Consider the following 11,973-nt stretch of genomic DNA (forward strand, 5'->3'; position numbering starts at 1 on the left):
CTCTGTATCAACGATGCATGCGTGTCTCGCACTAGGAATGACGGTCAAGAACGTTCTTGCCATGCTACACTGCACTTGTGCTCTTCATTTTAACTCGTGCAAATTGTAAAACACGTCACTGCAAACAACAACACTGCACAAACGTGCCTCAAGTAGCTGGTTGACAAGCCTTGGCTGATATCAACGACAGTGTAAGCCAAAAACGTAATTTCAGTTGTCAAATAACGGAATTGTTAGGAGCACGAGAATGTTGCAAACAAGTTCAATAATTACTCAACATAAAACCTCGACACATGATGCATCCATCGCTTCATGGTTTCAGTTCTGTGCAGACATCATGACACACCACTTGTCACGCCACTTCAGTGTCAAAAGGAACGATACAGGGTGTAGGCTTGTTTCGAAATAACCATATCACCACTGCAAATGTGTTTGATGATAATAACCCACTAGCAACAAGTGCTGGAATGTCTTCTCTAAGACTAGTGCAATTTGGGCCCTGTATAAAGCATCAAAACTGATTCCCAAAATGTTAAAAAAAAAAAAAAAACACCGAGCAAATCCTCCATTTTCTTTTCTTTCTTTAATATAAAAAGTGACTGGCAGTATTTTGTCATGCCCAGCAACAATGACAGTCATATTCACTGCCCATTCTGTTTTACTCGTTTCTTTTTTGGCCACATTGCCATTATATTTTTGGTTTCGCTTGACGAGGTAAACAATACGACTGACTAGGTGGAACAACTGTAAACCGACCTACTATGTATACTACTATTCAACAATGGTTTAATTTACGAGGGCTCAAGAGCAACTTCTCTAACAAAATTATCTCTGCTTTTTTTTTTTTGCCAACTACAGCCCATCCTCATGGAGAAAGAACATAACGCTGAAGAGTGCATTCAGCAACTGTGCATAACTCGGCAGGTGCTGACAGGTGACAGCAGATTGGACACGGAAAGTGTCAGCTCAGCTATGTGTTTAACAACAATCTCTGTGAACAGCACCTGTGCCGAAAGCGTATGACGATTGCCTTTAAATCAATGAGTAGCAAAGAAAATCGATTGTTTATGCAACTAGATATTCCTTTTTCTCACAGTCAATATAATCATGAGTAAACGACCCTGCTAATTAACAGGCAAGTGAAATAGAAGCAGGAATGTAAAAATAGATACAAACTTAATAATTAAGACCTGGACGCAACAGTGAGATGCTGTGACATACAAAAGAATGGAAAGCCTGCAAATGGATAGCATGAGACCGTGAGTTCTAAAGGAGAGAACTGTTTACGAACGAGGGTTGCAAGCCAAAGGACGTTCGCGAGACATGACGGTTTCAGCCGGGACGGGACAAGAAGCGTGCGCGGCGGTGAAAGTCACGTGACCAGGTAGGGGCAGACCTCCTTTTCAGTCTCGTCGCTCAGATCTTCCAGGCGTTCCTCATCATGAGGTCGAAGTAGGCATCCGTGTCAATGGAGGCACTCACGCCAGAATAGTAGTTGACAAACTCCTCGATTGTCACCTGTTTGGGGCAAGCGTCATGTGTTACTTGGAGAACAGTGCCGGGTTGACAGTTCGCACAGGATTATTAGCAGGAAGGCTACGAATGTCACGTACTATTTCTTTACGAGTGATTGTAGTTAAGAATAAAATGAAAAGGCACTCGAATTTAAGCAGGCATCTGATGCCTATTCAAGAAAATGCACATAATTTCTAATCTTTTTTTTGTGATTGAACTTTCAAAAGAACAAGGTTAAAAAAAAAAATGTAGAACACCTTATAGCCTTTCACGTTTTCAATGTCGGCCTGCAGATGGAATGAAGATGTTGAGGGAGGAGAACAAGTTCATTAGGTTCTAAATGTTTTCACCGGGAGAATTACGAACAATTCATCAGAAGATGCCGAGTTGGAACTATGTAACAAAAGTACTCCACAAGTGTCTGACCTTGCCGTCAGGGTCATTGGGGCTGTCAAAGTTCTTGAGGAACAGCAGGAACACCTGGTCCTCGGTGAGCTCCCCGTTCTGGTACTTGGGGTGCTGGCGCGCATTGTACACCCCCTTCAGGTCCTGGATAGTGATGATGCCGTCGCCAGACTTGTCCATCTTGTGGAATGCCTGCGTGATGCGCTCCAGGCGTGCTGCCGACATGGGGGGCTGCAAAAGGACGGCAAGTGGCCACGTGTGCACCACATTCAGTTAACAAGGCTCTCTTGACCAAGAAACTGCTGAGAGGCAGCACAGACAGGCAGTTTTCCAAAGCAGAGTTAAATAAAAGTGATGGAAACACTGCAGCATATCGGCTAAAGACAGTTTTGAGTAATTGAGCATGAAGAACTGAAAGTGGACACACTGCCAACTGAGCTACAATGATGTAAAGCTTAGGGGAGGGCGTACAGCAGTGATGCCGGGTGTAATGCAGCGAGGTTTTCCTTGGAATTCAAAAGGTGGTGCATAGTTTGTTTTACTACACATAATTTTATGGTAACAAGTGCTCTCTCTGATACACAGAGTGTCACGGCAATGTCAACATGAAAGACTTAACTTACAAGGTAAATAGCAGTGTCACAGTATGCTGTAACTCGAAACTCCTCTGCACAGCTCCTGTCCAACATATTATTAGCCATACAGGTGGGAGCAGGCTAACGAAGAGGGGTCTACTTAAGTTAAGAACAACGCAGAGGGCTATGGAACGAAAAATGGCAGGGGTAACGTTAAGAGATAGGAAGCACGCAGAGTGGGTCAGAGAAATAATTCAAGTTACTGACATTCTTGCGGAAATCAAGAAGAAGAAATGGGCATGGACTGGACATGTAGTGCGAAGAGAGGAGAACCGATGGTCGCTTAGGATAACAAACTGGATTCCAAGGGAAGGAAAGCGTAGCAGGGGGTGGCAGAAAGTTAGGTGGGCGGATGAGGTTAAGAAGTTTGCAGGGGTCAAGTGGATGCAGCTAGCACAGGACCGGGTTAATTGGAGGGATATGGAACAGGCCTTCGCCTTGCAGTGGGTATAGAAAGGCTGCTGCTGATGATTATGCTTACAGGTGGGGGAGTGGTTGCATGGGCACTTCTGAGGACATGCTGTGCCAAGTGAAGTGGCAGTTTCTGTGCTCTTTCAAATAAGCACTCCTACCATAAAGGGTAGAGAAATACAAGAGGGGAAGGGCGGGGGGGAGAGACTAGGCACACTACAGGCTATCAATATTAACATTTTGCCCAGGAGGATGATAAAAAGTTCAGACATGCTTTTGGCTGCAACATTTGAGAAGTGCAACAAAACCTCCGTCTTTTCCCTGCGCATTTTTTTCGACAGTCTCGCTTCCCAGATGCACTTGGGATAACATAACAAAGGCCAGAAGATTAGTAAATATGTGTGCTGCTCTGATAAAGCAATAAAGGCTGCAAAGGGTGTGAAGAATGAGACCCACTGTCTCACAGCAGTGAATCTACGCACATCTTAGTCACACTTTGCACAATTTCTTGGTGACGAAGCAAGCACATAGCAGCAACGTTTGCATTCCCAGAGACTCGAAAAGATAAGGACAATCTAAAATGGACTTCTGATATGCATGACTGCCCAAGCCAAAGGTACAAATACTTAAAAAATTGCATATTTCTGTCCACTAAAATATGCACTATTCTTCTCTCTCGAACATGGGCATGGTAAGGACCTGCGGTGGTGCAGCGAGAAGCTGGGTCTTCAATTGGCCTATCTTTCGGTGTACCAATATAGAAGGGCCCATGCAGGATGCAATGCAAGAGAAGACTGTGCTTACTCTGAGCGCCATGAGGAACTCGTTGAAGGATATGGTGCCGTTGCCATCCTTGTCGAGCTCCTTGTAGAGGGCATCCACCTCGGCGGGGCTCAGGAACACCTTGAAGTCCTGCAAGCCCTTCTTGAACTCCTCCATGTCGATCTTCTTGTCACCAGAGTCGTCCATAATGCGGAACTGCCTGCACATCAAACATCATTACCTTCAATAACCTGCACACAGAGCAGGCTTGTTTTGGATAGCTGGTTGGCTGCTTAAGTGTGCAATAAAAAGGAGACCTGAGATGAGAAAGAAATGTAAGAGACAAGTTTTTCCCCACTCCTCTACAAGCAGTTAGCGGAACTGCAATGAAGAGCTGCACTCTTGAATTGCCACACTGAATTCTGAGTATGCGGAGCTTCTGCTAGCAGTGCCATCGTTTTTGCAGCATCTATGCTTGTTAAAAGGTGTTGTGCATATCATGGACTACTGTATCAAGATGACTGCTTTTTCAGCGTTGTGAGAATGAACAAAGTGCAGCTTTACGATCCAACAAGTTTCTTTTAATGCAGCAGATCCTTTCGACTACCAAAGCCTTGTGTGCTTGGTTCTTGGAAAAAGAGATGCCATGAAATGTCACAAAGCCTGTACAAAGTGGCGGAGCCTTAAATGCTCCAGCCAGAGGCTCTTCTCCTGGTGAAACAAACCTGCCGAATGACCCGTTACTAGTAAGTGGTGCTCGGACAAGATGTTAGTCTTGGGCTCACCTTGCAAATCCCTTGATGCCATGCGCTCCCCTCTGGAGGCACTGGTGACGGAGTTTCTCAATGGGTGTCAGGGACATGTCTAGGCGCTGGAGTCACTCCTTACACAATGCTTCCAACAAATCTGCTGCAGACCACGGGAAGAAGGGGAAAACACACTTCGAGTGAAATTCGGACCCTCTTGGTTTCTGCAGCACATTCAGCACAGTGTGCGAGAGCTGCTCGATAGTTACTTTCATTCACACTATAGTACCAGGCTCTCTTGTCTTTCAACAATTCAGGTATTTGGAACTTAAAGAGACACTTATTGTGATTATGTATATTCATTTCTCGCTCTTTGGCGAACACCAATTTTGTGGCCCTTTCTTGCTGCTGTGTCTGCTTGGAAGCAAAAAAATGCATTTATGGCAAAATAAAAAAAAAAGTGGCTTAAACATAGTCATTTACTTAGGAATGCCCAGAGGTGGTGATAACTGTATTCTATATATATATATTGTAATTTATAGTTACTAAAAGCTCCGACTTCAGTGAAAGCAGTGTCCTTGTAATTAGAATGTGATGATCTGTCCATCCAGACCAATAGCAAGTCATCTTTCGGTTTCCCTTAGAAAGCACAGAAACAGTGATCATCACTTTTCTAAGCACTAAGGGCAGTGAATTATTGCGGTGGCTAATTTATTGGCAGAAAATTTCCAAGAAAGGTTGACACCAGCTCTCTAGATTTTAAAACATTTTTTTTCTCACGCCAAGTCCCACATGGCTAAAAGCACTATGAAATACACCTGAGTGCCCCTGTATACTCGAGGCACTGATGTATTTTATCCTTACTCCAAGATGTTTGTCGTATACAACAGAAGCATATGTATTGGCTCGACAAAGAACTGAAAGATAAAATAAGGTTTTCTTCTTCAGGTTTGGCATTACTGCCAGCAGTTAACTTATTCGCACATGCTGAAGGAACAGCCACACATAACCTGACTAGCAAATGAAGTATGCAAAGTAGACATTAACAGCACGGGAAAAAATTTCTCAGAATTGGCCAGCGCAGAACCTGTGAACACCTGCGGCATACTACGTTACGTACGGAAGCTATGCTTGTCGCAGTCACGCCAAATCGCTCGAGTGGCTCCGACTGTCATCTTCGCAAATAACGCCCGTGAACAGCTGCACAAAATGTAAGCGCGCGCAGCTAGTACGACTTTGATGACCACGTGCGTAGTACATGTACTAGATTTCAGTCAGCATTCCTCAAGTGTATTCTGTCACAGCCACACGCACCTAGCAATCAAGATGAACGAGAATCATGCATATTCTACCTTTAAGTACCGAATAATCATTAAGTGGACTGTAAGGTTCGACGTAGTGAACCGACACTTGGATGCGAATACCCAGCTGGATAACAGGCTAATCGCAGTCAGTTGGTTGGCACTCGTTTAAGCTGGAACCATCAGCTTAACGGTTTCAAAAGTGAGGCGTCTTGAGCCGCGACATGAGAAGTTTTAGTAAATTTTCATTCGCGCTAAGTTCAAGCCCTCCAGAACAGCACAGCTTCTGATCATGGAAAAACACACATCGCCTCTTTTAAAACGCCGGTCCGATTCGCGTTGAGGACGTTGGTCGTGCTGTCGCGGCCGCGCCTAGTCGGGTTATCACTCCAACGGTGTCCGCCGGCTAAACTAACAAGCGGCTGGCGTGTCGCAAACCAAACACCACTCCCAACCACGCGTGTGATCTAGTGTTGGGCGCACACAATGTGACACGCAAGACGCACGATCGAGCCACCAGCACCACGCTACAAAGGAGAGACCGGCGCGCGCCCACCCAAGCTGATCGGCTGACCCACATACAACCACGCCGAAGGGGACGCAGCGTGCCGTTACGGCTTGATAGGCGAGACGGAACCGGCTGCTTTTTGAGAGACGGTAAAAACGAAAAGTTGCTAAACAGTGGCTTCTTCAGCACCATTGTCCCGTCGCGGACGATTTAAGAGACGAAGACATCGTAAATATTGCACGCAAAAAGCTAAAGTGTGAGAGAAAAGGTGCTACACATTAGCGGCCATGAGCTCCCGGGCTCCTCCTACGTGCCGCCGGGGCTTGGGGCGATGCAGGGTGGAGACATCGCGGCGTCTGCCTGCATCGATCTGAAGCGTCTCGGTTTAAAAGAGTTGCGTAAAACTTGGCATTGCAGCGATCCCGCTAACTAATGCACGAACCGATTGTGCGCTGATACAGAGCCGCTGAGGGGATGATTGAAAGTGTTGTTGCAACTACGATCTTTACCGTTTGTGCAGGTAGTTGCGCTGGCGCCGGTCACACACGCACGCTCCGCAGTGCAGACGAAAACTGACGAACTTGCAAATGCAAATACGGTAAAACGGCCGCATCTGTCTAGACGAATGAATGGCACCCGTCGCACTAGACAACTAGACCCCAACCACTTCAGGGATTCTGAACTTCACTGAATAAAAATGTTTAACAGCGTCAAATATGAAACCAAGAATCCAACAATTTTACGTTAACATTTTGTTACACTCGCAAATTAAAAATGTATACCAACAAAATTTAATATTTTTGTCAGTTTTGCATTCGTTTTTTGCCTAAGTTAAAACAAAATAACTATGTATATTTTTAAAACAAATAAAGAATTAAATAATGTTTTAACTAAAATTAATTTATTAGTCGTTATTATTTTAGTTTTTAAAAATTATTGAACAAACGAAAGTTTTTTGTGCAATAAGTGTAACATTGGTGCTTACTAGCGCCGCCAAGCAGCATAATGCGAAAAACAATTTGGCTTGTTTAAGCAGGCCCGTGAACCAACGCCGGTGTTGCGCACGTGAGTGTTTCCGTGTTCCGTGGGTCGTGGTTGAGATCTTGCCGTTTATCCTTGCATCATCTCATTGTCTCACCGTCGCACGGGCCTCCAACGCTGTAATCGTGCACCGAAATGGCACAGCAGTTTAAAGACATGGCCAGCAAGCTGGGCAAGGGCGGCGGAGGTGCGCCCAAGGGTCTAGGCCTAGGCCTCAAACTCCTGGCCGCCACCGCGGGCTTGGGCTACGCTGCCACGCAGTCCGTGTTCACCGTCGATGGTGGCCACCGAGCCATCATATTCAGCCGCATCGGTGGCATCCAGAAGGACGTGTACACCGAAGGTCTACACTTCCGCATCCCTTGGATTCAGTACCCTATAATCTACGACATTCGCTCGCGACCGCGCAAGATCTCGTCCCCGACCGGCTCCAAGGACCTTCAGATGGTCAACATCTCGCTCAGGGTGTTGGCACGCCCCGACGCCGTCATGCTACCCACCGTGTACCGCATGCTGGGCACTGACTACGACGAGCGCGTGCTTCCTTCTATCTGCAATGAGGTGCTCAAAAGCGTCGTAGCCAAGTTCAACGCCTCGCAGCTCATCACCCAGCGCCAGCAGGTATCGCTACTTGTCCGTAGGGAGCTCACCGAACGGGCGCGCGACTTCAACATCATTATGGACGACGTGTCCATCACGGAGCTTAGTTTTGGCAAGGAGTACGCGGCCGCTGTCGAGGCGAAGCAAGTGGCCCAGCAGGAGGCCCAGCGGGCCGTGTTCACTGTCGAGCAGGCCATGCAGGAGCGACAGCAGAAGATCGTGCACGCGGAGGGTGAAGCCGAGGCGGCGAAGATGCTGGGCGATGCCATCTCCAAGAACCCTGGCTACCTGAAGCTGCGAAAGATCCGCGCCGCCCAGAACATCGCGCGCACCATAGCCGCGTCACAGAACCGCGTCTACCTGAATGCCAGCTCTCTGATGCTCAACATCGCGGACAAGGAGTTCGACATCACCGGCATAGCGCACGGGACAAACAAGAAGTGAAAAGGAGGACACTAGCGCGGCGCTCCACTCTTCCGATTTTGACATTTACGGAGAGAATGTTTGGGATTGGTTGATGCATAGGTAGACCCCTTTATGAAAGGAAGATGAGGAGAAGGTCCAGCTTCTAGGGAAGCCAACATCGCAAACTGCGCAGGCGTGCACTGCTCCGTGCTTGTCGAAGAGGAGGAGCTTCTGATGTTCTCAGCGAGGCCTGTGCCTTCTCGCCTCGAGGCTGTTGCACACTGCTATCTCATTTATCGTGCACGAGTTAATGTGAAGATGCCTCGGAGTGCGAATGCCGCCCGCATTGAATTTATGCTGAGTGCATTGAGGAATTAACTTACCACCATTTTGTTTATTTCAAAGTGTACGGGAAGTAGCCGAGTATTTGAAATGTTTAGAGGTCACTCCTTTTTTCTTCATTGCCAGCTTTGTTCAACACGTCATTAAGAAATAAAAATAGCCTCATGTTGTTTATATCCAGCTACTGGGCACTTTGCTTGAGACATGACAGAATGCATCTCGGTGTCTTGTTCGCACATGTTTTGTATGGTTGGCCTGCATGTCATAGTTGGTGCGATGTGGGACCTCTCGTAGCTTCCTGGCAATGGGTGGATTGAATAAGTATGCACCCATTCACTATCACTACGTCTATCGTGGTGGCAGCTGTGATGTTAGCGGGTCGTAAGTGATGTCGTGCCGTTATAATGGTCCAAACTTTAGCTTTTACAGTGTCCACTGCATCATGTAGGGATAAGTGGATTTGATAAGTGCGGAAACTTGCACTGTGGTCGTCATCTACTAGCAAGACAGCCAATGTATTTGTTTATGCTTATAAATTTCTTCCAGCACTATGGAAACTAGACTTTTGCAGATATGCAGATATGGTTAGAAAAGAGTGCAAAGAGACGCTGTCTGTGTACCAATTTATTTTAGGCAGTTTCGACTAGCATTGTACACGACATTATGCTGTTTGTCATGCCTGCACATTTAGTGCTACTTATGTAAATGGAGCTGTAGTGACCAGCCTAGTAGGACTGCCGTGATTTCAACATTTTTCTTTACACCTAGAAGCTGTGGAAACATCACTCAAAATAAAAATAATGCAGATTTATTGCGCGGACCTTGCTTTAGGTGAAAAAAACCCTGTATTGAATTCGCTGCGAAGTGGAACAGTAGGAAAAGTTATTTTACTACATGCTAGAGTCTCGAAAGCTAAGCTCGTAGACCACGTATGTAATGGTAGCGTGCATTAAGGCTTGATGTGAAGGCGACTCAGTGGTTATGGTGCCCGACTACAGAGCCAAGTGATCCAGATTTTATCCTGTCCACAATGGGCGCATTTTGGTTGAGGCAATGTCACTTATAGCTCGGGTCGCTTCTAGACGTTGAGCCTGATAAACCAAACAAAATATCTTGGCACATGCAGATTTTAAAGTGTTCCATATGTCCATTTTATACTGTCGCTCTGTGCAGCAGCATTAGAATTTGTCCTCTATTCGTCATTGCTTTGTAGGGCTGCAAGAAACTACTGAGATGGGAAGGCATGCACAGTGTCACTGAGTTTGCTCAAATTCAATGATAATAGCTAACCACAGCTTTTATAAGGCCAGTGGAAGAGTTTACAGCTGAAAAGACATCAGGCACGGGTGTTTGTGCTTACAGAATTTCTATGGCTTCTTCCTTCAACTATTTTCCTTTCCATGTTGATGGCAGTGCGCCAACTTTCACATGTGGGACCAGTGTGCTTCTGCACAATACTAAGAAACAAACCAAACTAAAGGATATATTTTGAGAATACATACCTTTTTTGCTTTGGCAAGCTTCACGGGGTAACAAACATCGAAATTAAAGAACTACAATGGCTTTTTGAAGCTTATGCTTCCTGACCACGGTTATATGGTAAGCTCTTTTGCATCTGCTACTTTTCTGCAAAATATTCTGTTTATGTTTAATGGTTGTCGTTTTCTGCACAAATGTAATTAGAAGCTGCTCATTTATTGGTCTAAATTTTGAGTCATCTTAAATAACGGGACTGTTGCACATGGCAAGTCATTTTGAACACACTGTTGTACTGCCTTTTTCGTGCTTTTTCCCCCTTTCCATCTTTTTCACGACACTCCTCGAGGTTAATATTTACTCTTCTGGCTTCTGCACCTTTCCCGTCATTAAATATTGGATCTCTGCAGGCAGCACCGGTTTTGCACTATTGGCGCTGTTACCTCCAGTTATTTTAAGCTTGCCAAATGAGAAAATTGGCTTTTCTGGACATTTTTAGGGTAGGATTAATTCATACTAGTGTAACATTGCTGTTTTTATGTTGGTGTTACTGCCCGTAAGGTGAAACACGGTCACTGGCTATGCGACCTAGTTTTGGATTCCTGTTTCATCATTGTCGTCTTAACTGGACGGCATTGCATCGATCAATGGACATGGAGCTATCATACTAGTCTGTCCTGCGCCAGTCGGCCAAGGCCAACCTGATTAAGCAAACATCATCTCTCCACTCAATTTTCAGCCTTCTTTAATGGCATTTTAATGCGACAGCGTTAAAGGATGCGTTACACAGAAAATTCAGCGTCTTGTGTCGCTGTTGTGAATGAAAGATCATAGGCATAACACTGACTGGCAGCTGACATGGCTGAGAACTGATTCTTTGATGGTTTATGCGACTTGATGAAACCACATATCAAAGTTGGGGGGAGCTGCCAACTCCGGCTACTTATTTAAGGTGGAATAAGAACCAAATATCTAGGGCTCTTAGATGCTGAGTCAGCATGCTACTCCTGGGCCACTCGGGCAAGCCCGTACGGCTTGGTTAAAGCGGAGCTTTATACATCGGGCAGTAGCCTACGCCAGTGTTTCTCAAATGGGGGTCCACAAAGCAATTTACAGGGTCTGCAAAGCTCATGCCCACACAAAAAAAAGAAAGGGTGTGCGGTACTGCTGGCCTGGCTAGACAGCTTTGCAGGTTTAAAAGCACGTAGATTTAAAGCTGACTTTAGTTTCTCAAAATGAAAGAAATGTGAGTGAAGTGTGGAAACATAGAGCGGACGCAAGATAGAGGGAGCGAGGGTGTGTCAATGGCAATTGTTGATGTAGACATTGGTGAAACTAGTTTTGGCTGCACTGTTGGACGGGGCTACAGTGAAAAGAGTTCTGGGTGGCAGACGAGTGAGAGCGCGGTGTTGGGAGGAGTCCAATCCCTTCTAGCAGCGTGCATACTGGTGCTGATGCGTCATCTCTTCCCCATGTCAGCATTTCGTGGCATGCTGGCTTACCAAGTGCGCGTTTTTTAGAGGCCAGTTTAGCCTTGACACTCAATTTCACAGCTTCCTCCTGGAGATTCCGCCCCGGATTTTAAGGGGTACTCCACCACCTCTACTGGTCAACTAGGGGTCCCAACACATGCATGGCCGAGAACCACTTGTAAATGCTATTGCGTCAAGGTGGAGATTAAGTGTTTCCTGTAACTTTTTTTCCCATTGGAGTGCACTGTTACCACATGGCGTATTTTTTTGCTACTTTACATTATGTGATGAGGTTAATTTCTTCCTCTTGATATTGGCTACAAAATTAACTAAGAAAAACTGTGCACACACGCA

General features: G+C 45.8%; 2 protein-coding genes across 3 annotated transcripts; one reads left to right on the forward strand and one right to left on the reverse strand.

Moving 5' to 3' along the window:
- Positions 1 to 368: 368 nt before the first annotated feature.
- On the reverse strand, positions 369 to 6,911 carry LOC146181330 (calcyphosin-like protein). Of its 2 annotated transcripts, none has more exons than XM_084576386.1 (5): positions 6,793 to 6,911; positions 4,514 to 4,634; positions 3,771 to 3,948; positions 1,942 to 2,151; positions 369 to 1,518 (listed from the first exon to the last, which is right to left on the reverse strand). In XM_084576386.1, the coding sequence occupies exons 2-5, from the start codon at positions 4,588 to 4,590 to the stop codon at positions 1,417 to 1,419; spliced, it is 567 nt and encodes a 188-aa protein (XP_084432512.1). In that variant the 5' UTR covers positions 4,591 to 4,634; positions 6,793 to 6,911; the 3' UTR covers positions 369 to 1,416. The 2 variants fall into 2 exon arrangements, with proteins under 2 accessions (XP_084432512.1, XP_084432511.1); XM_084576385.1 differs by having other exon boundaries at positions 4,514 to 4,637; positions 6,793 to 6,905.
- A 406-nt stretch (positions 6,912 to 7,317) lies between these two features.
- Positions 7,318 to 8,845, forward strand: Phb2 (prohibitin 2). The gene has a single exon (XM_084576387.1). It carries the CDS (start codon positions 7,460 to 7,462, stop codon positions 8,366 to 8,368), a length of 909 nt encoding a protein of 302 aa, XP_084432513.1. The 5' UTR covers positions 7,318 to 7,459; the 3' UTR covers positions 8,369 to 8,845.
- Positions 8,846 to 11,973: the final 3,128 nt, after the last annotated feature.

Source organism: Amblyomma maculatum, chromosome 8 (genome assembly GCF_055883805.1).
Source record: "Amblyomma maculatum isolate TAMU_Amacu chromosome 8, ASM5588380v1, whole genome shotgun sequence".
Taxonomy (NCBI): Eukaryota; Metazoa; Arthropoda; class Arachnida; order Ixodida; family Ixodidae; genus Amblyomma; species Amblyomma maculatum.

Excerpts from the sequence above, each read along its gene's own strand:
- LOC146181330 (XM_084576386.1), bottom strand. The coding sequence starts at position 4,590 with ATGTCCCTGACACCCATTGAGAAACTCCGTCACCAGTGCCTCCAGAGG. Across the intron at positions 3,949-4,513 it reads GGCATCAAGGGATTTGCAAG|GCAGTTCCGCATTATGGACG; the intron begins GTGAGCCCAAGA and ends TTTGATGTGCAG. Across the intron at positions 2,152-3,770 it reads AGTTCCTCATGGCGCTCAGA|CCCCCCATGTCGGCAGCACG; the intron begins GTAAGCACAGTC and ends GTCCTTTTGCAG.
- Phb2 (XM_084576387.1), top strand. The coding sequence starts at position 7,460 with ATGGCACAGCAGTTTAAAGACATGGCCAGCAAGCTGGGCAAGGGCGGC.